Source organism: Halichoerus grypus, chromosome 15 (genome assembly GCF_964656455.1).
Source record: "Halichoerus grypus chromosome 15, mHalGry1.hap1.1, whole genome shotgun sequence".
NCBI classification, from domain to species: Eukaryota; Metazoa; Chordata; class Mammalia; order Carnivora; family Phocidae; genus Halichoerus; species Halichoerus grypus.
Genome location: NC_135726.1, coordinates 52,446,887 through 52,471,516, shown reverse-complemented (window position 1 = coordinate 52,471,516; position 24,630 = coordinate 52,446,887). Strand labels below are relative to the sequence as shown.

The 24,630-nt window shown below is 56.9% G+C and overlaps 2 protein-coding genes across 4 annotated transcripts; one reads left to right on the top strand and one right to left on the bottom strand.

Annotated features, from left to right (window-relative positions):
* The first annotated feature begins 3,139 nt into the window (after positions 1–3,139).
* TMEM160 (transmembrane protein 160) lies at positions 3,140–5,506 on the top strand. 2 transcript variants are annotated; one of them, XM_036114027.2, is made up of 3 exons: positions 3,140–3,388; positions 4,422–4,514; positions 5,158–5,506. In XM_036114027.2, the coding sequence occupies exons 1-3, from the start codon at positions 3,181–3,183 to the stop codon at positions 5,421–5,423; spliced, it is 567 nt and encodes a 188-aa protein (XP_035969920.1). In that variant the 5' UTR covers positions 3,140–3,180; the 3' UTR covers positions 5,424–5,506. The 2 variants fall into 2 exon arrangements, with proteins under 2 accessions (XP_035969920.1, XP_035969919.1); XM_036114026.2 differs by having other exon boundaries at positions 3,140–3,451.
* A 131-nt stretch (positions 5,507–5,637) lies between these two features.
* NPAS1 (neuronal PAS domain protein 1) lies at positions 5,638–21,840 on the bottom strand. Of its 2 annotated transcripts, XM_036114024.2 has the most exons (12): positions 21,651–21,840; positions 20,372–20,554; positions 19,720–19,955; positions 12,547–12,620; positions 12,183–12,272; positions 10,543–10,714; positions 9,090–9,205; positions 8,711–8,868; positions 8,097–8,203; positions 7,634–7,781; positions 6,786–6,880; positions 5,638–6,223 (listed from the first exon to the last, which is right to left on the bottom strand). In XM_036114024.2, exons 2-12 carry the CDS (start codon positions 20,491–20,493, stop codon positions 5,760–5,762), a joined length of 1,782 nt encoding a protein of 593 aa, XP_035969917.2. In that variant the 5' UTR covers positions 20,494–20,554; positions 21,651–21,840; the 3' UTR covers positions 5,638–5,759. The 2 variants fall into 2 exon arrangements, with proteins under 2 accessions (XP_035969917.2, XP_035969918.2); XM_036114025.2 differs by lacking the exons at positions 12,547–12,620; positions 21,651–21,840 and having other exon boundaries at positions 20,372–20,498.
* Between the last annotated feature and the right edge of the window lie 2,790 nt (positions 21,841–24,630).

Below are 24,630 nucleotides of genomic sequence, written 5' to 3'. Positions count from 1 at the left end.
CAGCAAGAGCGACAGACAGAACACAAGCAGGGGAAGTGGGAGAGGGAGAAGCAGGCTTCCCGCTGAGCAGGGAGCCCGATGCAGGGCTTGATCCCAGGACCCTGGAATCATGACCTGAGTGGAAGGCAGACGCTTAACGACTGAGCCACCCAGGCGCCCCAGGACTTGTATATTCTGTAAAAGGATCCCAATGCCTGGTCGTCCTTCCCACCCGCAGATATGACTGCGTTGGTCTGGGATGAGGCTGGAGCATTAATGTTGTAAAGCTCCTGGACTGTTCGGTTCGTGTACGAGAACCACTGATCAAATCACAAGTGCAGAGGCAGCCGGCCAACCCTCTGATCTGTCTCTTTAAGGAGGATTTGTTTTCTCTGCCCTGACCCTTTCTGGCATTTGGTTTTTCTCTCCCTTCTCCTCAGCCTAAATGGTTCCACCAGCCAAGAATGTGAGAAATGTGTCTCAAATATTTTCAGTTCCACTTAATCCCATTTAATGCTTAGGGTTCATTGCCAGCAGCCAGGCTGTTCCAGCCCATTTGAACTCCCTCCCAAGTTTAACCCCCTCCAGAGCTCCCAGTCAGCCTCCCCCTCCATAAAAGCCAAGCTCTTCTCAGTGGGAGATGAAGGAGCAAGTAAGGAGGGGCCTGGCCCAGCAGGTCTTTTTTTTTTTTTTTAAGATTTTATTTATTCATTTGAGACACAGAGATAGAGAGAGAGAGAGAGCATGAGCGGGGGGAGAGGCAGAGGGAGAGGGAGAAGCAGGCTCCCTGCTGAGCCAGGAGCCCGATGTGGGGCTCGATCCCAGGACCCCAGGATCACAACCTGAGCCAAAGGCAGAAGCTTAACCATCTGAGCCACCCAGGCGCCCCAGGAAGGTGAAGTGATCTTTTTTTTTTTTTAATTTTTTATTGTTATGTTAATCACCATACATTACATCATTAGTTTTTGATGTAGTGTTCCATGATTCATTGTTTGTGCATAACACCCAGTGCTCCATGCAGAACGTGCCCTCTTTAATACCCATCACCAGGCTAACCCATCCTCCCACCCCCTCCCCTCTAGAACCCTCAAGGTGGAATGATCTTAACAGATAAGTTGAATATTGTCTGACCCCTGCATAACTCCTCTATGTCTTTCTACTGCACAGGATCAGGAGTTACAGGTGACCCAGGAACTAAAGGGGGTGACCTCAAATGGGTCCCCTTGCTCTGGATGGGGTTAGGGTGGTCAGAGAGCTGTTTTTCTGGATTCAAAAAGATCTCTACGCACTGTAGGGCATCTTAGAAAATATAGTTGTCTGGCTGCCCTGGAAGAAAAGGAAACCATTTCATGATGGTAAATAATTGTTTATGTTCAATCTCCTACACTCACTATAAGCTTTCCTGGGCCCCAGATTCTTTCTGTAAGTCTCTGATCATGCTTTATCTGGTCTATGCCTACTTAGAGTTCAGGTTTCTACTTAGGCACCCCCTTGCTGACTCCACATCCAGGCTGGGTTAGGTACCCTCTCTGGGCTCCTCTAGTCTCCTGGACTTCCCCAAGGATTTACTTATTTAGCATGTTTAGTGCTTATTTTCTGCCTATCCCTCTAGAATGGAAGTTCCATGAGAGTAAGGAGTTTTCTAATCCATGAACATGGTATATATTTCCACTTATTTAGATCTTCTTCAATGTGGCTCAACAGTATTTTGTAGTTTTCAGTGTAGAAATCTTGCATATCTTTTGTTAAAATATTTTCTAAGGATTTTTGGGTTTGATACTATTGTTTTTTGGGGGGGTTGATACTATTGTAAAAGAACTTATTTTCAATCTCATTTTGCAACTGTTTCTACTTAGTGTGTAAACATAAAATTGATTTTTTTTTTTTAAGTAGGCTCCATGCCCAGTGTGGAGTCCAACACAGGGCTTGAACCCACCACCCTGAGATCAAGACCTGAGCTGAGATCAAGACTGAGCCACCCAGGCACCCCTATTTTGAAGATTTAATGAGAATATCCATGTAAAGTGAGAGCACAGCATCTGATACATGGTTAGTGCCCAATAAACATCAATTTGTATTACTTCACTTCTCCCTCCCTATAAAAGAAGGAGCATTCTAGTTCGTAACTCCTAAGGTTACAATGAGAATGAAATGACATCATGCACAGACTGTGCATAGCACAATTCTTGGCACAGGGAAAGCCACTGGTAAATGTTTGCTATTATTATTTACCAAGTCCCTGCTTATATTGGGTTGGGGGACATGGAGATGTGTCAATCAAGGACCCAGTCCACTGAAAGCTCACAGCCTATTGGCAGAGACAGATAAGTATAGAGATAGTTACCACACAGTGTAGTAAGGGGATATAAACGGAAATTTGCCAGTTTAAATCTAAAAGGAAACAGCAATAGTTTATAGTAGGGAAAATAGGAAAAACTTAGGGACGGGGATCCCCTGTGGTACCTACGTGTAATGCATCGGTATGAACCATTAAACTTAATGCTGTGGAACGGAGGATGGGGATGGTTGGCTGGCGCACGGGGTGAAAATTACTTTTCATTAGACCCTTTTGTATCTTTTGCATCTTGGATTGTGTTCAAAATAAGCAGTATTTTTTAAAATAAGAAATTATGCTGTGAAAAGTATTCAATGCCACCAGTCAATGTTCACGACTTACTGTTATGTGAAAAAAAGTTAATTTGTCAAACGGCATCTCGTTTTACACTTACCTAGAAAAAAGACGGGGCAGGAGTACAACAAAGTATTAGCAGTAACCTCATCAGTGGGATTAATGTTGAGTTTTGCTTTCTCCTCTCGGCTTTTCGAGATTTTGCTAAGGTTCTACATTAAGCAGAATTTTGTTTTGTTTTGTTTTTGTTTATTGGCCATGAGAATTAAAGTTATTAACAAAACTACAACTCCCAGCAGGCATCATGCCCCCGGCTTCGGAAGACAGGCCTTCTATGGGCGCAACGTTCGCTGGGATTCGTAGTCCAGTAGCAGAAGCAAGGTGGGACGCGCAGTACCGGCACAGATGACAGAGGAGGAATCACCGGCAGTGTCGACCAATGGACAGTGGGGGCCAGCCCTGAGTGGCGCTCGCAAAACCAATGGGTGAGCCGACGTCCCTGAGTGACGTGTTCTTCAGCCTACGGGCGGCCCATGGGGGCGGGCCGGTGAGCGGCGGCCGTAGTGCGAACCATGGGAGGCGGCTGGTGGTGGGCTCGGGCCGCCCGACTGGCCCGGCTCTGCTTCCGGGGGGCGCTGCTGCCGCCTCCGCGGCCCCGGAGCGGGGGCGCCCGGGGGTCTTTCGCCCCCGGCCACGGCCCCCGCGCCGGGGCTTCGCCACCCCCCGTGTCCGAGCTGGATCGTGCGGACGCCTGGCTCCTTCGGAAGGCGCACGAGACAGGTCTGAGGCTGGGGTCGGCCCGGACAGGAGAGGGGGTTCCGGATAGCCGAGCTGTCGGCGCGCGTGAGTGGGGGGTGGGGACGGGGCTCCTGCTGGAAACAGGGCCGGGGCTCCGGAGAGAGCAGGGCTTCCGTATAAGCGCAGGGAAGTGCTCGCTGCAAGAGCGCAGTCTGTCCGCAAAGAAGGGCTTGCAGATGGGACGGTGTCCGGTTAGTGGGGTGCAGTAGGGATTGGAGAGGTTAGTCGGGCTAGGACTGGCAGCCTTATAAAATTGCACTGCCTGGGCGAGAGAGGCGTCCAGAGAGGGTTAAGGGCGGGGAGTTGCCTCCTAGAGGGGTCCGCGTTGAAGGAGCCAGTTCAGCTTGAAGAGGCGACCACTCTGCATTAGGCGGGAGTGTGGATCCCCACCAAAGAGGGGGCGAGTTCCGGATTGGAGGGAGGAACAACCAATAATAGAAAAGCTCTGGGCTGATTGGAGGGCCAGGTGATCCAGGCTGCAGGGGGAGGGGCCTCACGTGGAGAGGGTAGATAGAGGCTGGGGTAAGGGTGTGGGGTTTGTAACCCGACTGGCCCGTTAGCGCCCCACCAGGGACTTGAATGGATGTAAATAACAGCAAGGAAGGACGTGCGCAGATAGTTGATAGTTGGCGTTAGGGGGAGGCTGGAGAGAGACCTGAAGTGAGGGAACAGCTTGTCCCCGGGAGGGGGGATACACATGTATGGGGGGTGGGACGTTGACCGGGATGACCTCTTGGGATCTGCCTGTCCTCAGATTTAGGTCCTGCAGTTTGGGTTCCTAGATACTCCTCCACATTCTGCAGACTGTCTTGAATCTTTGGTGCTGCGGAGTTTGGGGGAGAGGGCTCAGAGATGGATGGAAGCCAGAGTTTGGGCGCGGGGATAAGGTTAGGTGGAGGGCTGCCAGGACTAGGCGGGGATTTGGGGTGGGATAACACCGTCCGGGCAGATGGGGTTGGGGGCAGGGTTTGGGCTGATGCTGATTTCTTGCCCCCACCCACCCCCCTTCCTGTAGCATTCCTCTCCTGGTTCCGCAATGGTCTCCTGGCATCAGGCATCGGGGTCATCTCCTTCATGCAGAGTGACATGGGTCGGGAAGCTGCCTATGGTGAGTGCAGACCCCCCACTCTCGCCCCCACCAGGAAGTGTGGGCACTTGCACCCCCCCCCCCACTGAGGAGGTAGAGCCCCCCCCCCCCATCCTCCCTGGTGGCTGTAGATTCTTCCCTGCCCCATCCCAACCTCCCCAGTTAAGTGTGGATCCCCTCACTCTTTCCCCCCGCCAGAAGCCACCTCACCCTCCCTCCCACCCACCCACCCCGACTTCCTGGGCACTGGGGAGGGCGGTGGGTCCTTGCCCCCTCCTATCCGACTTCTCGACAAAGAGGAGAGTCCTGGCTGAGCCCCTCATGCTGGCTCAGCCCCAGACTGGCCCCGCTGCCACCCCTCCAGCCCTGTTTTTGCTCTCAGACCAGCTCCCCACTCCTCCTCTGGTCCTGAACCCCACCTCCACATCCTAGACACCCCCCTCTGACACCTTCTCGAGTCTCTGAGCTTGGGTCTCTACCCCTACCCTGACCTTGAGTTTGCCCCATTCTCTAACTCCACCTCAGTTTCCTGAGCCACCTCGGTCCCCGGGTCATCGGGCTCCCAGACCCGGGCCTCCAGCCACCCCACTGCAGGCCGGCAGCCCCCTGGCCTGGGAGCTCGGGCCCTCCCTCCCGCTGACTGCAGCCTTCTCCCCCCGCACAGGCTTCTTCCTGCTGGGCGGCCTGTGCGTGGTGTGGGGCGGCTCCTCCTACATGGTGGGCCTGGCGGCGCTGCGGGGACCCATGCAGCTGTCGCTGGGGGGCGCGGCGGCGAGCGTGGGGGCCGTGCTGGCCGTAGGCCTGCTCTGGGCTTGTGCCGTCGGCCTCTACATGGGTCAGCTGGAGCTGGATGTGGAGCTGGTGCCCGAGGACGACGGGACAGCGGCTGCTGAAGGCCCCGATGAAGCAGGCCGGCCACCACCAGAGTGAGTGGCTGGGCCACGGGGAATGGCCGGGCGCTGGACAGCCGGGGGCCCAAGGACCGGGACATTAAAACCTGACCCTTCGCCTGCTCCATGTTCCGAGTAGTGGTTCCTGCAATGGGGAGGGTGGGGCGGGCGTGGGAGCCAGGCGAGGCAGGTGGAGGTAACCAAGGAGGAGAAAGAAAAGGAGAGAGGAGCCCCGAGGCCCCCGGAGACCGAGCCACAGAGGAGAAGGTGTTTAATTTTCCGGGCGGGCCGACAGGGCTGAGCTCAGCCCTAGGGCAGTGCCCTCGGGGCCCCACCTGTCCCTCAGGGTCCGGCTCTGTAGGCAGATCTCCAGTCCTCAGTCCCCCTTCCGCTGCATCCTGGTGCCCGTGGGCCCCGGGTACGACAGGCCCAGGGTGGGGTAGAAGGCCTCGGGGAGGGTGGGGCCTGGGCCCAGCCTCTGCAGGTGCGGGTACATGAGGCCCAGCTCCGCGGGGCCATAGCGGATGGTGCTGGGTGTGCACAGGCCCCGCACGACGGGGGGCAGGAAGCCCGCGTGGAGGAGGGAAGGTGGGGGGTCCCCAGGAGGCCCCAGGCCCCAGGGCCGCACCAGGTCCTGCTTCAGGGCCCCTGCCCGGATGACAGAAGTAAACTCAGGCCGAGGCAGGGCCGGGTGGCCAGACGGCTCCTCGTCCCCACTGTCCTCCGGGTCTTTAGCCTCCCCTGGGCGAGGCTCCACTTTGATGCGTTTGCCCCGGCTCCGGGGGGCCTCGTCCTTGTCTAGGGGGGCAGCCTGCTTCCCTTCCACTGGAGGCTCTGGCTCTAGAAGAGGGAGACATGAAGGGCGCTGGGTGTGTGCGTCCCCAGCCTTCAGTCTTCCCGTCTGTGGAATGAAGCTGAGCTCGGTGGTCTAGACCTGTGGGTCTCAGCTGGGGCCATTTTGTCCCCTAGCGGGACATGTGGCAGTCTGCAGACATTTCTGGTTGCCACAGCTAGGGTGGACGGTGCTCCTGGCATCTATGGGTAAAGGTTGGGGATTCTGCTAAACACCCTACAATGCACAGGACAGCCCCCAAAGCTGAGAATGATCTGGCCCCAGATATCAGTAGAGGGGAGACTGACAAACCCTGGTCTAGACCCGTGTTGTCCGACAGAACTTTCCTCGATGACGTTCCATATCTGTGTGCTCCAACGCATTAGCCACTGGCCACGTGAGGCCACTGAGCCCTTGAAATGTGGCAAGGGTGTCCGAGAAACTCAGTCTTTCATTTTTGATTAAACGTAAGTCACCACATGTGGCTAGTGGCTTCCAGACTGGAAAGCTCAGGGCCCAGAGACCCCTTCCCTTGGAGCTTCCCGGGGTGAGGTGGGAGGTGAGGCTCACCTGTGGGCTCCGGCTCTGGGCTGGATGCGTCCTCACAGGCCACACTGGCCGGAAGCTGGAAGGCATCCAGAGGGGTTTGGCCACCCTCGGCTTGGCTGGGGACAAGACAGGGGGTGTAGAGCCCCCACCCCATGGTACTTAGGGCTCATCACTGGAACCCCCCCCACTCCAAGCTGGGGTCTAGCCCAGCTTAGCCCCGTGTCCCGAGGCCAGACCTGGGCAGCTTGTGCCCCCCGCCCCCCCGCGAATGTCACCACCTGGGTGTCCCCTGGGTACCTCATGCTCATCTCCCCTCAGCATCTTCCTCTCAAACTGCTGCTCCTCTCAGGAGCCCCAAGCCAGCCCATCAAAGCCAGAGACGTGGGTGTGAGCGGATGCCACCTGCCCTCCTCCACGTGCACTGTCTGGCATTTCCCGGACCTGCCCCAGGACCTGCCCCAACCTCTTCCCTGGGCTCCCAGCCCCTGTCGTGTCCCTCGAAGTCCCTTGCAGCAGCCAGAGGGGTCTTTCCACAAAGCAGACATGACTGTGACCCTCTCCAGCTTTAAACTCTGCCATGGCTCCCCAGTACCCCAGAATCAAGTCCAGACCCTCTGCGTGGGACTGAGGCCACTTCAAAGCTGCCTCCTCAATCCTCTGTCCCCTGCAAGCAAGGTCACCCCACCTCCGGGCCTTTCCTCTCACTGTCCCCGTCCCCCTCCTGTTTTCAAACCCTTCTGGGCTTGTCCTCTTTGAAAAGCGCCCCCCCCGAAGAGGAGCCCCCCCCAACCCCAAGCTGGGGAGAGACGGCAAAGTCTTGCGGAGGGATTCTGAGCCGCCCTACGGGGCGCACGGGCTACAGCCCTCACCTGAGCACGTAGCTGACCCAGAGCACGTGGCGCTCCCCGGGGCTCTTCCCGCTCACGGCCACGGTGGCCACGGACTGCAGCCACACAAAGCCCCCAGCCCGCTGCAGCCAGCGGTAGTAACCAGTCATCACCTGCCCCTTGTCCAGCACTGGGGCCAGCCCAGGGGCCGGCCGAGACAGAGACAGGCAGGTGGACAGGAAGATGGGGCGAGAGAGGAAGACGGGGACAGAGAGGGTGACGGTAGGGAGGAGACAAGGGCAAAAGTACAGAGCGGGAGATGGGGAGAGACCGAGTCAGAAGGACTGAGCACTAACCTGGCACGGGGGCCTTCTGGATTTTTAAGGGGGGCGGGGTCAGAGAGACACCACGGCCCCTGTCCTCCCACCCCACGTCTGAGCTGTGGCTCAGGGTGCAGGGATTGGGGGCACTCAGGCCAGGGGTGCTAGGAGACAGGGGTTCTCACGGTCCAGGTGGCTCTGGCGGATCCTGGCTGCGTCCTGTCCGTGGACAAACTGGTAGCAGCTGCGACCCACGAGCTCTGAGGGCCCCAGGTCCATGTGGTCGCTGACTCTGAGGACAGCAGGTGACAGAGGAGTTGAGAAGGGGTCTGAGACCAGGGGGTAGAGGACAATAGGCAGTGTTGGCTCTGGAATCACCAGGAGTGCTCTGGGCCTCAGTCTAACCCTGGGTCAAATGGGCCTAACACTAGTGTCCCTCCTAGGGTGGCCGTGAGCATTCAGGCAGGTGGCACTGCTGGGTGCGGGGTGGCCCCGGGCACTCGGAAGGCTCTCAGAGCGTGGGGACGATTTCCCATTTTAATTTTCCCCACTGTGCGGGGCAGGAGACAAAGCGGGGCGGGGAGGGGCGGGGCTCTGCAGAAGGGGCCTCGGGCAAGCCCCGCCCACCCTCCCCACCGGGCCCCGCCCCGGCCTCCTCCTTCCGGTACCTCCGCCCTCGCTGCTCTTCCGTCCCCGGGGCTCCCCAGCCCCCGGGGCTCCCCAGCGCAGCTCTGACTGCCCGCAGCCCCAGATCTCCCGCGTGGCCCCATCCGCCCGCCTCGGCCCCCAACCCCGGTACCTGCTCTCACAAGCAAGGATGGTGAGACCCAGGCTGAGACGGAAGACGATCATATGTCCGTGTAGCGGCAGCTCAGCCAGGGGGGCCGGGGGCAGCGTGTGGCCCAGAGCCACAAGGCCCAGGGAGCGGGCCCGAAGGCGCCCCGTTACGTGGATGACCTGCAGGCGGCAGGCGGGGTTGGAGGAGAAGCCTGGCGAGGCCGGGGGGGCGGGGGCAGGGTGGGGGGGGGGGAGGCACGGGCAGGAGGACCACAACCCGGCCACCGGGCCAGGCTGCGGCTGTCACCCACAGGTGCCGGGGCACAAGGACATAGCTGGCGGAAATGCGGGGGCTCTCCCCAGGTGGGCGACAGAAGCTGGGGCCGAGAGCTCACACTCACCTTGTACCCCGAGGCCTTGACGTGCAGCCCCCTCTTGGTGAGGGTAGATTTCATGCGGATGAAGAAGGAGCGCTCCTGGACCCGGGAGAAGGGAGGCACCTCGGCGGCGCTGGCCTCTGGGGTGGGGAGTGAAGGAAGGTTACGGGGTCCTGAGGAAAAAACACACACGGGCCCCCCTTGCCCCCAGTACAGCTAGCCAAGGGTCATGGCCACGGCCTAATGGTTACACAACCTCACTGAAGTCATATACCAACCTCCCCTCTGAGCAGCAGCCAGCCCGGTCTCAAATATAACCCTGTCCCTTCCTGCCCTGAAACCGCCCTGGCTCCCTAGGACCCTTGGGATAAAGCCCAGCTCCTCACCTTGGCCTCAAACTTTGGCAAGAACCGCCTCCCGCTGACACCAACTTAGCTACAAACTCCAGGTCTCAGGTGGGACAGCTCCTCCTCCAGGAAGCCCTCCCTAACCCCCAGGCTGGGTCAGGCATCCCTCTGGGGTGGGACCCCAGCCCTGACCACTCTGGATCATCATTCTCAAGGGACTGGTCAGTCTTCCCCACCTGGACTGTGAGCCCAGAGGGTAGGGCTGGGGCTGCTGTCATCTGTGTCCCCAGCCCTCCCCAGCACAGAGCAGTAAGACCCACAAATACAGATTAGTCTCTAAATCCTGTGGTGGTCTTAATAGCTGCTCACACCCAGACGGACCTGTGCCTCAGTGGGACCCTCGTGTGTGTCACAGACATCTCCCAAGCTTGCAAGCGCTGCTGACAGCTCAGATGCTTTTGGTGTTAAGCAAACCCGATATAAGAAGATCCTACTTACAGGAAAGTTAGCCTCCAGTCCCCCAACATCTCAGAGCTAAAAGGAACTTTCCGGGTAATCTCCCAACACCCACCCTCTCCAACATGGAGTGGAATTTTCCACTGGAGAGAAGGCCTGGAAGCACAGATGCTACAGCCAGACAAACCTGGGCTGGAGTCCAGCTCAACCACTCACAGCTGTGTGACCTGGGGCAATTAACTTAACCTCTCTGTGCTGTGCCTCAGTTTCCACCTGTGCAAAATGAAGACAGTGATAGTTCCTGCTTGCAGGGTTGTGATTAGGATTCAGTGAAATTACGCACTTAAAGGCACAGCACCTGTAAAAGCCAATGAGTGTGCACTGTTTTATTATTACCAAAGCCGGGTTCCAGCTGTCACCCACAGGCACCCATCTCCACTTGGTGGCCAGAGGGGTCTTTCTAAAATTCAAATCTTGGGGAGCCAGGCAGCTTAGGCAATTTTAGGGAGCCAAGTCTTGTTGCCTCGGTTTAGCCTCTGATCATTTTACAAAAATTTGCTTTGCACAGCTCGAAGGAGAGTGGTTTTTGTTTAAAGAAGACATGGCTGGATACAGTGTACCGAGTGTCCCTTGACCTACCCTCAGCCGCCTTCTTTGGGGGCCCTTGGAATTACCGATCTCAGGGGTATCCGCGAGCGAGGAGGAAGACGAGGAGGAGGAAGAGGAGGGAACGGAGGGCGGGGTGGGGGGCCCGGGGGTCGGGGCCCGGAGCCCCAGTTGCTCCAGCACCTCGGAGTGGTCCCCGGGATGGATGTAGTCGAAGACGCTGCTACCCGTCAGCTCCACCTGCCGGCGGAAGAGGGGACCGCAGAGGGCGGGTAAGATGCGCGCGCAGTCACTCGCCCGGGGTTCAGCCTCGGGCTCACTCGCCTCCGTTGCAGGCGCGCTTCAAGCCAGTTTTGTGTTTTTATTAGAATTTCTATTTAACCTTTTAACCTTTTTTCTTTTTGACCTTTTTTTAAAAGGAGATACAAACTTAGGCTCTAATGCCTTTCTCACTTCAAACCCGGTGATCATTAAGGATTTTCTGCACCTGCTTATTAAGAAGCCGCGTGCCTGCTTCTCATAGCTTCCATTTGCCCAACTCCCACCCGCACGCAGCAAACAACTGTGCCCGGAAATGAATCACAGGATATCCCAGCAGCGATGGAGATCAGGATACAAGCAGTGGGGTGGTTTTCGAACTCCTTAAAGAGCTGGAACTTCTCAATCAGATAGACTACCATTCAGTTCACTCCCAAATCTCTCAAAGCAATCCAAATCTCTCAAAGCAATCCCCCTTTGCTCCACACCTCCCCCAGTCCAGGTCCCTATCTCCCCCCCTTCCCCCCCCCCCCGGCTGTGTTCCTGCCCCAGCGTCCCCCCTGCTCTTCTGGCTTTCAGTCTCCACTTTAATACCCCTACTAAGTTACTCCTCTGACCATGCCCCTCCCCCCCCCACACACACCTCAGAAGCCTCCCAGAGCTCCCACTGCCCCTGGGTTTGCGATCACATGCTTCCCTCTGAACTCCTCCTCATCAAACCCTTCCCTGCACCAGCTGCAAGCCTTTCATCCACTCTTCCTCCCCCCTTCCCCTTGTCCATATTCCCCTATCTCCAGGGTCTTCCTCCTCCAGGCATCTCCAACAACTCACTGAAACGGTGCTCACAAAGGCCAAACACCGAGCACCGGCTTTTCTAAATTTACCATTTGGTAAAACCTTTGTCAAAGTGATGAGAGGATAGCAATTTGTGCTGAATGGATTGGGGAGGCCTAAGATGCCCCCCAGGAGCCAGGCTCCCCAGGGATGGGGGTTTTCAGTTTCTGCTTTTAACTCCCAGTGCCACCTGCAGGAGCTGGGGCAGAAACAGCTGGTGGAAGTAAAGACAAAATGCAAGCCAGTCCACTGAAACGCCACAGAAAATCTTCCAAAGTTGGCAAAACCCAAGCCCTCCCAATACAAATGGTTGCAATTCTTTACAATGGGTAAGAAAAAGCAAGTTTTGGTAAATATGGTGCATCTGGCTAAGGCTCATCGACAAACTGATCTTTCTGCTGATCTGCTTTCTTCAAACTGACCTGTTACTTTAATAACAAACCCCCTCCCCCGCCTGTCATGTGGAGCCTCCTGGGGCTCCCAGGGGTGCACTTTGAGAACCATGGATCCAGTTCACTTTTTAGGCTGGGATGGTGAGGCCAGGAGAGAGAAAGGGCATGCATCACGGGCCAGCAAGGGAGATGCCAGTCCAGGCAGCCTGCCGCGGGCCCCTTACCTGTGACAGACCCAGATAGATGGAGACGGTCTCGGAGATGTAGAGGAACTTCCCTTCCTGGTTCAAGGCAAACACGAAGCCATCCAGGGACTAGGGTCGGGAGAAATAGGGAGAGGGGAGAGGAGGGCTGGGCATCTGTCTGTCCAGCAGGTAAGTGGTAAGACATTCTGAAATCTGGCTCGCCACCTAGGATGGATTAATCTGGGGCGGGGGAGGGGCTTTCGTGGCCGTGGGAAAGGGCGGGCAGGAGCGGGGAGCCCCGGCCTGATGCTCTCATGGCATGGATGCTGGAGCAAACGGTGCCGCTCTCCGGAGGTGGCCACCAGGTGGCAGCAAGGAGCAGCAGGCCGGGCAGGGGCCTCACCTGCAAGATGTGTCCTCCCAGGTGCTGCTCGAAGACTTCAGACACCAGAGCCACGGGGCCCCTGTGGCCTGGGGCTGGGGACAGAGGGAGGGGTGAAGCCGGAGCCTGTTGGTAGGCCCCCATTCGAGCCAGCCTACAGATCTCCCTCTCTTCTCCCCAGTCCTGGAGCCGTCTTGGGGCGCTGGGGGCCCCGGGCCCGTCGGGGAGAAACCTGGGCTCGTGGGGAGGGGTGGGAGGGGCGGAAGCGGCCTGAGACGCACAGACAGACGCCAGAGGACGCAGGGAGCCGTCCATCCACGCATCCATTCAGAAAGTCTCCCTGAGCCCCGGCTGGGCAGCAGGCCCTGTGCTGGGGACACAGAGGCGGCCCGGACGGCCTGCTCTTCCCCTCACGGAGGCACCCGGGGCCAGGGGCAGACACACCACACGCAAGCAACTAGCAAATATAGAATTATCATACGTGCCAGGGCCATGAAGGATTGAAAAGGTGGTGTGAAGTGAGGCCTGTCGTGGGAGGGGGCATTTGAGTTCAGACCCGAAGGATGGCAATGGGACAGACTGAAGAGGAGAGAGAGACAGACAGAGAGACATTTGTACAGAGAGCCAGAGAGAGAAAGAGAGACAAAGAAACAGATATTGAAAGACAAAGACACCAGACAGACAAGCAGTTGGACAGAGAGACATACAGAGGGATACAAGGAATAGAGAAAGAGAGAAGGACGTTGCAACTCGACAGAAAAAGGACAAACAGGGGTGCCCGGCTGGCTTAGTCCATGGAGCGGGTGGCTCTCTCTTGATCTCGGGGTCGTGAGTTCGAGCCCTGCATAGGGTGTAGAGATTACTTAAAAATAAAATCTTAAAAAAGAAAACCAAAACCCCAATGAGGTGTCACCTCACACCCACTAGGATGGCTAGAGTTCAAAGAGAAATGTTGGCGGGGATGTGGAGAAATCGGAATCCCTGTGCATTGCTGGTGAGAGTGGAAAATGATGCAGCCGCTCTGAAAAGCAGTATGGAGGTTCCTCAATAGGTCACATATGGGGGCGCCTAGGTGGCTCAGTCCGTGAAATGTCTGCCTTCGGCTCAGGTCCTGATCTCAGGGTCCTGGGATTGGGTACTGCTCAGCGGGGAGCCTGTTTCTCCCTCTCCCTCTGACCCTCACTCATTCTTTCTTTCTCTAGTGCTCTCTCTCTCTCAAACAAATAAAATCTTTAAAAAAAAAAGTCACACATAGAATCACCTGCCACACAACCCAGCAATTCCGCTCCTAGGTATATACCCCCCAAAGAACTGGGAGCAGGTGTTCTAACAAATATCCTACACAGATGTTCACAGCAGCACGATTCCTAACAGTCAAAAGGTGAAAACACCTCAAAGGTCCATTACCTGATGGACAGATAAATGAAACGTGCTATATTCAAACAGTGGAATATTATTCAGCCAGGAAAATGAATGAAGTGGGGACACATGCTCTAATGCGGATGGACTCTGAAAACATTATGATGGGGGCGCCCGGCTGGCTCAGTCGGTGGAGCATGCGACTCTTGATCTCAGGGCCATGAGTTTGAGCCCCACATTGGGCATGGAGCCTAATTAAAAATAATGTGAAAACATTATGCAAGACACAAGAGGTCACACACTGTGATTCCATTTCTATGAATTGTCCAGAGCAGGCAAATCCATAGACAGGAAGCGTTGGTGGTTGGAGGGGGGGATGGGGAGTGTCTGCTAATGTGGATGGTCTTTTTGGAGGGTGATGAAAATGTTCTGGAACCAGATAGAATGGTGGTTGCACAACCCTGTGACTGTACTGTCACTGAATTGTACACTTTATTTTATTTTTTAATTTAATAAAGCCCACTGCAGGGCTTGAACTCACAACCCTGAGATTAAGACCTGAGCTGAGATCAAGAGTCAGATGCATAATTGACTGAGCCACCCAGGTGCCCCCTGTACCTTTTTTTTAAAAAAGATTTTATTTATTTATTTGAGAGAGAGAGAGCACAAGCAGGGCGAGTGGGAGAGGAAGAAGCAGGCTCCCTGCTCAGCAGGGAGCCCAACGTGGGGCTCAATCCCAGGACCCTGGCAGACGCTTAGCCGACTGAGCCACCCAGGCGTCCCCACTGTGCATTTTAAAATGGTGAATTTCGGGGTGCCTGGGTGGCTCAGATGGTTGAGCGTCTGCCTTCGGCTCAGGTCATGATCCCAGGGTCCTGGGATGGAGCCCCACATCGGGCTCCTGGCTCAGCGGGGAGCCTGCTTCTCCCTCTCCTTCTGCCTCTCTCCCTGCTCATGCTCTCTCTCTATCTCTGTGTCTCAGATGAATAAATAAAATCGTAAAAAAAAAAGGTGAATTCCATGTTCTATAAATTTTACTTCAATTAAAAAAAAAAGTTTTAAGGGGCACCTGGGTGGCTCACTTGCTTATGCATCTGCCTCTTGATTTTGGCTCAGGTCATGATCTCAGGTTCATGAGATCGAGTCCCGAGTGGGGCTCTGCGCTCAGAGAGGAATCTGAGATTCTCTTTCCCTCTCTCTCTCAAATAAATAAATATTTAAAAAATATTTTAAAAGAGATAGGGACAGACATATGTAGACAGAGAAATTCAGAGACAGACGAAGACAGAGAGACGTAAAGAGATGGAGAGAACAGAAAGGAGATGCTCAGAGAGACATACAGAGAAAGAGGGTGACTGACAGAAGGACGTGGCAAATGAGACCAAGGGCAAAGAGAGACCCAGCCCCCTGACCCAGCCCCCAACAGGCAGGAGCAAAGGTGGGAGAGTGTGTGTGTGGTGGGGGGTTGGAGCCTGTTTCCACGGGGACCCTCTCCCTGACCCCGTAGAGAACCACCTCCCAAGGGTCCTATGTCTGGATTGGGGAGCCAGGGGATTCAGTGACCTTGAAGGTCGCCAGGTCTGGTGCCAAGGCCCAGGGCTGGCCCTCCCTGGCTGTGTGCCCTGGGCCCAGTCCGTTCGCCTCTCTGTGCCTCAGTTTCCTCCTCTGTCAAGTGGCTTTGCAAAGAGGGCTGACCGCACTGGCTGGTTGAGCATTCGGTCAGCTTAAGGAACAGAGAGGGCCCAGCACCCGCCTGGCATACGACAGGTGCTCCCAGAGGCAGAGCAGGGATTAGCATTAATAGTGTGATTACTATTGTTATTTCCAGACCATCAAAACACCAGGCAGCCAAACCCCGCCCGCACGCCCCCCTCGGGACTCGGGTGGGGCCCCCAGCCCCGCCCCCAGCCCCCTAACGTCTTGGCCACGCCTCCTTCTCCCAGGAGCACCTCCCGCTGTTCGCACCCTTTTCCCACCCTTGGCTGGAGCTCCAGGAACAATAAATGGGGTGGGGGGTTGATGGGGACCCCTCCCCCGAGATGCAGCGCGAACCAGCCGGGTGACAGGCAGGAACAATGCCGCCTGCTAATTGTCGCAATTTTCCCCTGTCATTTTTGCTAATTCCTTCATTTTCCCGCTCACAGGATCAGCCCAGGTCAGACTGAACGTCTGCAATTAACAGCCTTAATGGGCACGTCGGACTGGGGGTGTGCAGGGGGAGGGCTCGCTGTTCCCCCATTGGGACGGGAGCTTTGGGGTAGGTCCCCATCACTGACTGATGCGTCTTATCACCCCCTGCTTCCCCCTCCCCAAACCCAACTCCCCAGCCTCCTCCCCCTGGGTTCCCGCCTCTCCAGGCAAATGCCTCAACTCCGCTGTCCCCCAAATTACGCACGTGGCTCTTTACTGCTCCCAGATCTGCCCCTTCCTCACACCCAAATCCCCAACCATCACCCAGTCATTCAACAAACATTTGCTGCGTTTCTCATTGGAGCCTGACTGCTGGAGAAAAAAAAATTGTCCCAGTTGTCATCACAGAGTGGGGACTGAGGGGAGGTGGGGAGAAGGCCGCTCCCAGGTCTTAGAGGTCTGGTCACCTCCTATTCTCAATTGGCCTGAGACAGAGTCACTGTCTGGGGAGAGGGAAGCCTGGCTCCCTGGGGGCAGGCCTAAGGGCCTCTGCACTCACCTCCTCACGGGTCTCCCTGCTTCTACCCTCACACCCGCCACCTCCGGCTCCCATCCCACTTGGGCTAACAGCTAAAGTCCCCACCAAGGCCCACGAGGCCCTGCAGGACCTGGTCCTTGCTGTCTACTCCCTGCCTCACCTACTCCTCTCTGGACGCCTTGGCCTCATTGTGGCCTGCACCCAGCGACCTGATTCCTGCCTGCCTCAGGGCCTTTGCACTTACTCCCTCGGCCTAGACTGCTTTTCTTCCAGCTTTTCTCAGGCTTGTGTCCTCACCTCCTTCCTCGCCTCCTTTTGAGCTCAAAGGTCCCTTCCTCAGAGATGCTGTGCCTGATCTGTGAATGAAAATGTCAACCCTCCTCCCCTCACTCTGTTCCACAGTCACCCAACAAATATTTCGCAAGCCCTTACTGTGCCCCAGGCACTGTTCTAGGCTCAGGGAACAAGGTGTCATGGGGGAGAGACACAATGAACAAGAGAAAGAAGAAATAGGGTCGGATGACAATAGGTCCTTTGGAAAGAAATAAGACAGGAAAGGGAGTCAGGGAGTCCTGGGGGCAGGGCTGTTGTCAGTGTTCATAGTCAGGGAAGGCCTTCCTGAAGAGCTGACATTTGGAGGGAAAGAAGTTACTGCGGGAGGGCACAGCAAGTGCAAAGGCCCTGAGGTGGGAACGTGTTTCTCTGAAGAACAACAAAGTAGCCAGAGTGTGTGTGTGTGTGTGTCTGTGTGCGGCAGGGGGTGGGAGGGAGTTGAAGAGGTGAGAGGGGTAGAAAAATGAGATCAGAGAGGTGGGGGGCAGTGGGCCTCCCATGAAGGATCTGTAGGCCCATCCTTGAGGTCAGGGACTTTGTCCTGTTCCCTGGGGTGTCCCTAGAACAGGGCCTGGCACAGGGAAGGTGTTCAGTGGGTGTTGAATGAATGCTGACCACTGATGCAAGATCCAGGCTATCTCCTCCCTGGACTCAGAGGTCCCGGGCTAGCCTTCAACATCCATTGTGCTGTTTTACAGCCAGCCTACCAAGGCCCAGAGGGAGACTGGGACCTCCAAGGTCCCCAGAGACCTATGACCAGGCCAAGTTGGGAGGCTGAGAAGGGGCCCCCTGAAGCCAGTTGGAATCTCAGCTGGGCCCAGGCTTGGCTGACGATGCCTTGGGCAAACAGCTTCACCTCTCTGGGGCTCAGTTTTCCACTTCTATAAAATGGAAACATCGCTTTCCTCCTGATGTTTTTTGAGAGGATTAAGCAAGTTTTGTGGGTTTTTTGTTGTTGTTGTTGTTTTGCGTGTTATTTGTATATAGTGCTCAAGACAGTCTGACATGCATTGGACATGTTTGCTATTATAATTGAGGAGGACACGGGAGCACCCTCCCCTTGGGAGAGTGGGAGGCACCCTGCTTTGCTCTCTGACTAGCTAAGACGCTGTCCTCAGTTTCCCCGGGGGGGTGGGGTGGGGATTATGGAAGCAGGCCCTTGACCTCTTGCTGGGGACCCTGTGAAGCAGAAGACACCTCCAAATTCCTACTCTTGGGGCTACAGGAGGGAGTCCACGCAGTACCTCCAACACATACTGTCCTGGACGGGGGGGGGGGGGGGTGGTGGCGGGGGGGCCTCCGGGGAGTAGAGGCTGGGGGCGTCGACCAAGTCCACGGTCTGCCCCCTCAGGGCTGTGTCCTCAGCGGGCGCGCATCCCCTTCAAGTGCCCAGCCAGACGGGGGTGGGGGCGTGGGGGGGGGAGCTGGCCGCCGGAGGAGCTCTCGGCACCCCCTCCCTCCCTTTCTCTCCCCGCGTTCGGGACAATAGACAAGATGTTTATCCCCCGCCGGCGCACATGTTGTTCGCGGTAATGACAGTAATCAGCGGCGCTAATGCGGCATTCTCTCGGCGCCAGTCAATTCGCCTAATTACCGCCTGGGAAGCCGGATTATTTAAATTTAAATGGTGATTTATTGCGAGCTTAATCAATGCTATTTTCTCTCCCCCCCCTCCTCCCCTGGGACCAGGGCAGGAGGGGAATTGGAGCCCCTCCAACCTCACCCTAAGGACACCCGTTCCTCTGGTGGGGAGTGTAGCCTGGGGCGCCCCGGCCCGGTCACCTGCGACCTCGGATTAACACGATTCACTGTCTGCTTGTCGCTGACAACGAGCAGCAGTAATACGTCAAGGTAACAGTAACATAACACTCCTAGGTATCCATCAGTAATAAAGTTGAATTCTAATAAAAGGAGCTAGCTGGCTATCCGTATCTGTGTTTTACCTCCTCTATCTTTTTACATAATGTAAATTGCATTTCTCTTCTCTACTTCATAATTGGGTCTTGGCTACTAGGATGTCAGTCTTGGGTGGGGGGCTTTTATCAAGCCTGTGTACGGCTGGATCCTGAGGGCTCAAAACAGTAGCTGCTTAATAAACCACAGGCCCCAACAACTCTGCAGGGTCACCACTAAGAGTCACTAGGTATTGATTGCACGTGGGTCTTTACACGCGTCACCTGGTTGATTTTCACCTCGGCCCTCTGGGTGTGCTTGTGGACTTTCATCAGGATTCCCATTTCATGTGTGAGGCACAGAGAGGTCAGGTGGCCTGCCCGAGGGTCACAACGCTGGGGGTGGCCGAGTGGGGACAGGACCCAGGAGAGTCTTTCTGAAGCTCTCCATCTTACCTGCCAGCTTCTACTGTCTCCCTCCCGCTTTCCCAAACTGGGAATTCAGACTCCAGAGTCCTTGTGCTCCCCCCCTGGGGCCCCTCAAGTCTGAGTGAGGGGGTTTCTTGCCCATGAGTGGATGGGGAGGCCCAGGCTGGGCCCCCCTCTGTCCCGCCCATGGAGCTGCGGGCCTTTTTTGTGATAATAACGATTCATCTCCCCTAATAAAAGTAACAGCATTGGCTAGTGGTCGGATCCCTGGTGTTGCGGGGCGGGGGGGCCCCTTAGTCGGGCCAGAATTCATGAAATCATCCCTACCTCGTGTGCCCGTTTTACAGATGAATAGACTGAGGCTTGGAGACTAGAAGTCACCCGGTTGGGGCACACAAAAGGTCTGGCTGACTTCCAACCCCGTGCTCGCTGTCGGCCAAGGAACTGGGCAAGGGCCCTCCGGTCCGAGGGAGGGCATTGGGAACCCCCCCGTCCCCGCGCATGCGCACTCACCAAGGCCGGCCGGTGGCCCCGCGGCCCGCAGTCCCCAGGGCGGCGCCCCGAGGGCGGCGAAGCGGCGCAGGCGGAGGTAGGTGACGCTGAGGCGCACGATGGACGCCTTGTCCAGCTGGCTCGAGATGGCTCCGGGCAGCGGGAGCAGCTTGGCCAGCTCGAAGAACTCCAGGTTCTCCTTTCCGCGCCGCGAGCGCGCCGCATTCCGGGACTTCTCCTTGCGCTGCGCCTGCAGGCTGGGCGGGCGGCGCGGAGGGGGCGTCAGCGGGGCCGCAAGGCTCCGGGGTCCGCGGCCTGGGGGAGCCCCGCCCTCGGGGCCTCGGAACCGGGCGGGACGTGGGAAGTGGATTCAACACTGGGGGTGGGGGCAGAACCTGCGTGTGAATTCTGCACCCGGCCGTGGGGACAGAACCTGGGGTGTAAATAAATTCTGGGGGGAAGGAGGTGGAAGAGGGGAGAAATTAAATGTTGGGTAGACTCTGAGGAAGGGGGGTAGGAACGGAACACGGTGGGGGTTGTTTGTAGAACAAAGGTTGAGCTACTCTGGGTAAGAAATTCTCGCTCCGGAGGGCGGGGCAGCAAGCTGAGTGTGAATTCTCCCAGGACGCCCTTGGGGGCGGGGCCACGGCCCGAGGGGCGGGGCTTTGCTCACCAGGGTCCGGGCGGGGCCTTGACCACCAGCCCAGGCAGAAAGTCCCACGGGACGCTGCGGCCACGACCTCCCCCGCACTTGACCTCGCCTCCGCCGCCACTGCTGGGGTAGGGGGCCGCCATCTCCGCGGGGGCGGCCTCAGACGGGCTCAGAGCAGCCTGCGGGACCCGAGACCCGCGTCTCCTGCCGCGGAAGGGAGCCGGAGGCAGCGCTCGGTGCCCGAGGGGGCCCCCCCGGGAGACCCGCTAGGGAAACTGAGGTCCGTGCGGCGCTCGGGGTCCCAGCAAGGAGCTGGGGCTGGATGGTGCCTCAGTTTCCCCTCCCCGGGGGCCCCGGGACGGAGCCCGCTGTTCTCACCCTGCCCGGCCCCAGGCGAAGCTCGGGGCGAGGACGTGCCCCGCCGCCGCCGCCGCCGCCTCCCCCGCGCCGCCCGCCAGCGCGGCCGCCTCACGCCCGCGCCGGGCCGGCTCCCGCATACCAATAGGCGCACGCGGCGCGCATACGGATCCGACCGGCCCGCGCGCTGCGTGCCAAGCATGCCCAAGCCGGGCGGGCGGGGGGCAGGCGCCTCGCCGGGGCCCAGGCGCGCCCGGCTCCTGCCCCGAGAGCCCTCTGTCCCGGGGATCCGCTCTCTTAGCCCATCCCAGGAGTCCGTTTGCCCTCATCCGCGGTGCGCCCATTTCCCTGGCTGGCCTAAGGAGGTAAGGGGGGCAGAGGGCAGGGACCCCACCCAATGCCCTGCCCAGGGACCCCCCCCCAGGCCCTTGGGGTGTGGCCATGTGTCCGGGCCGCCAAATCTCCTCAACCACAACTTCCTTCCCGAAAACCCGGGCGTGCGAGCCACAGCCCCCGACGCAGTGGCCAGAGCATCAGCCAGAGGACGCCCGCAGGATGGACCCGACACTCGGGGCCCAGGTGTCCTGGTACTCAGATCCTCCAGAACCAGGAACGTGTTCAATTAGGTCTTCATTCCTCCGGGACTAGGCATTAAGGATTCCCTCCCCCACCCTGCCCCCAATAGCCAGGCCGCCCCCGAGCCTCTCCAGCCAGGTGTCCAGATGCCCTAGACCTTGGTGTCCAGGTATCCAGCCCCCTATCCCTCCGGGACCCAAACATCCGTGTACTCCTTCCCCCCAACCTCAGGATACAGGCGTCCTGATACCCTAGCCCCCTGCACACTGGAGTTCCGGCCCCCTGCTTCTTCAGGACCCAGGAGTTCCCTGGCCCCTCCTGCCTGCCTCCCGGCGTCCCCTACCCGCAGGACCCACAGCGCCCTTACCTGGCCGCGGGGCAGGCTCCGGGCGCGGCGTGGGGCCGGCCGGGCGGCGCAGAGGGGTGGCCCCATAGACCCCGGGGCAGGCCGGGCTCGGCGGGGCGCGCGGGCTGTGGCGCTCCGTTCTCCGCGCCCACCGCGGCCTCGCAGACTTGGGAGCCGCGCGGACCGCGCCGGCAGGCGGGGGCGGTGTCTGCGGAGCCCCGCCCACCTAGTCTCCGCCCCCTCGGTCCGGCCCCCGCCACAGCCTCTTCGGCCTTTTGCTGTGGTAGGGGCTTCCCAGCGAGGGACTCTGGAGCGGCCCCGGGACCCGAGTCCGCTCCGCCCACGGCAGCTTCGGGGGTCCGGCCCCCTCCCACCAGAATGAGAACCTCGGAGCCGGGGCTTCCCCATCTCGTCCGGAGTCTCCATACTCCAAACGGAGGAGCTAGCTAGCACCTTAGTCCCCCAAGAGAACCCCGAGCTCCAGCAGCCCCTCGGGCAAGGCGGGCATCCATACACCCAAACCCCGTGTAGGGGTGGAGACTTAGCCTTCAGTACCCGCGCCAGGGATGCGAATCCAGGCGTTCGAGACCCTCCTTTCCCAGGAGAGAATTTCAGGGTGTGAGCATGCCCTCCACAAGAAGGGGGCCCCCGCACCCAAGACCTCCCCCCTTATAAGGCCAGGTTTTGGCGTCCGGACCTATCCTTTCTCAGGATACTGGGACCCAGGTGTCGGAATACCTTCAGAGAGCAGGATCCTGGGGTCTTATTGCTACAGGATTTCTATTCCTTCAGTGCCGGAGGTCATTGGTCACGCGGCTTCCAAAAATGAAGAGGTAGACTAGACGAAGAGTGATGGGCAGCGATGCAAAGTTTATTGAGCAATATGGTACAAAGCTCCCGGCGAGGGAGGGGACCCGAGAGGGTTGCCCTTGGAGTTTCTAAGTTTAGGGGTTTTTATGAGCTCTTTTGCGGAACTATCTTAAGCAACCGGGGTGTGCCGAGTGGTGCCAATCAGGGCTTTGATTGCTCTCTGTCTACGTATTAGGTTGATGCTTACCTGGGGATGGTCTTTAGGGCTGACGTCTGGGGGCTTATGTCTTAACCGCCCCTTGCTCGTGATAGTGACAAATGCTTTGTGGTTAATTGTTTTATTTTAGGACGTTTTGCAGAAGTCATTTCTGCCAAGGCTGCAAAACACAATGCTAGCGTGGTCCTGTCTAAGCTGCAAAACAGGATGTCAGTGCTGTTTTAGCTGCCCCGAATTCCGTATTTTCTTGTTGGGGACCCTGGCCCTAACTACCTAACTGCGCAACTAACTCCTTACATTATCTCCTCCCCTCCCAGAGGGGGGGAGGGAACGGAACACCAATATCTGAGCTCCTCCCAGAAGACCCCAGTGCAGTGCAGGAAGATGGAGTCTTGGGAGAGCCAGGCAGGCAGAGAGGCCTGGGCAACCAGGCATGGATCTGTCTCTGGTTGGACAGATGGAGAAACTGAGGCACACACCTCTGAACAGTCCTGTGCACTGGCCGATAGGAACACTTTTTTTTTTTTTTTTTAAGTAAGCTCTACGCTCGGCGTGGGGACTACAGGGTCAAGATTTGTATGCTCGGGACGCCTGGGTGGCTCAGTCTGTTAACCATGTCTGCCTTTGGCTTGGGTCATGATCCCAGGGTCCTGGGATTGAGTCTCGCTTTGGACTCCTTGCTCAGCGGGGAGCCTGCTTCTCCCTTTGCCTGCCACTCCCCCTGCTTGTGCTCTCTCTCTCTGTCTGACAAACAAATAAATAAAATCTTAAGAAAAAAAAAAAAGTTGTGTGCTCTACTGACTGAGCCACCCAGGTGCCCCTGATAGGAACATTCTTCAACCTGCGCATGATAACCACAGTTAACAGCTTAGGGATCACTTATGTTCCCCTCATTCTTTCCTCCATAGCAAGGTTCTGAGCTGGGCTCTATTACTAAGCCCATTTTACAGCTAGGGAAATGGAGGCATGGAGAGACTATATAGCCTGGTTATGTTGGTCTCTCAGCCAGTAATATTTTCCTATTTATCCCCAGAGAGACTTGAGAGGGTGTCAGGTAGGAATTCAAGATCAGATCAGTGGCTTCTATCTCCTGACACCCCTTCCTGGCTGTGTGGCCTGGGCAGGTGCTATCCCAGGCCTTGAGAGGTGCACTCACGCTACCCAATTGATTTATGATTACATACACACAGAGTTTGTCAAGGTTAAGAGACTGATTGCTGAGGTTCAAACCCCAGGTCTGCCACGAGCTCCTGTGTGACTCTGGGCAAGGAACTTCACCTCTCTGGGCCTCAGTATTTCTCTTTGTAAAATGAGGTATATTTCTACCTAGTACACACCTCATAGCATGGTTGTAAGCATTAAATAAGTTTATCCAGAAGTTCTTTAAGTGTGACCTGGGGACTGGTTCCTGAGACCCTCTCAGGGGGTCCGCGAGGTCAGATTTTCATTCTGAGACGTTTTATGTCTTTTTTCACTTCATTCTCGCACTAGCGTCCGGTGGAATTTTCCAGAAGCTGCACAGCATGGGATATTGCAACAGACTCAATGCAGGAGCAGCCTTGAGGATCCGGCTGTCTTCTATAATGCCAGACCTTACGGACATTAGCAAAAGTGCAAAATAATGACCCTCCTCTCACTAAAATGTTTTGTATTGAAAAATATATATTTTTTTGAAAATATATTTTTCATAAAATGTTATTAATGTTAACTGGTAATAGGTTTATTATTGCTGTTTAAAAATAAATGTCATCCTTAAAAAAATTCTCCGTCTTAATGTCTGATATGGCTTATCAGTCAAAAATAAAAGCTCTTTGGTCTTCCCTAAGAATGTCGAGAAGTCCTGAGACCAAAAATCCTTTTACCTGTACACCACTCAGAGTCACTGATAAACTCATATGCACACCACTAAGGGCCTCAGTTTCCCATCTGTGAAATGGGTGCGTGGCCCTGGGGTATCTGCACTCTTCGGCAGCT

Coding starts and splice junctions, on each gene's coding strand:
- TMEM160 (XM_036114026.2), top strand. CDS start 3,181: ATGGGAGGCGGCTGGTGGTGGGCTCGGGCCGCCCGACTGGCCCGGCTC. Junction 3,452..4,421: donor TAGCCGAGCTGTCGGCGCGC/GTGAGTGGGGGG, acceptor CCCTTCCTGTAG/CATTCCTCTCCTGGTTCCGC. Junction 4,515..5,157: donor GGGTCGGGAAGCTGCCTATG/GTGAGTGCAGAC, acceptor CCCCCCGCACAG/GCTTCTTCCTGCTGGGCGGC.
- NPAS1 (XM_036114024.2), bottom strand. CDS start 20,493: ATGGCGGCCCCCTACCCCAGCAGTGGCGGCGGAGGCGAGGTCAAGTGC. Junction 8,204..8,710: donor ATCCTTGCTTGTGAGAGCAG/GTACCGGGGTTG, acceptor TGCTGTCCTCAG/AGTCAGCGACCACATGGACC. Junction 6,224..6,785: donor CCCAGAGCCGGAGCCCACAG/GTGAGCCTCACC, acceptor TCCCTCTTCTAG/AGCCAGAGCCTCCAGTGGAA.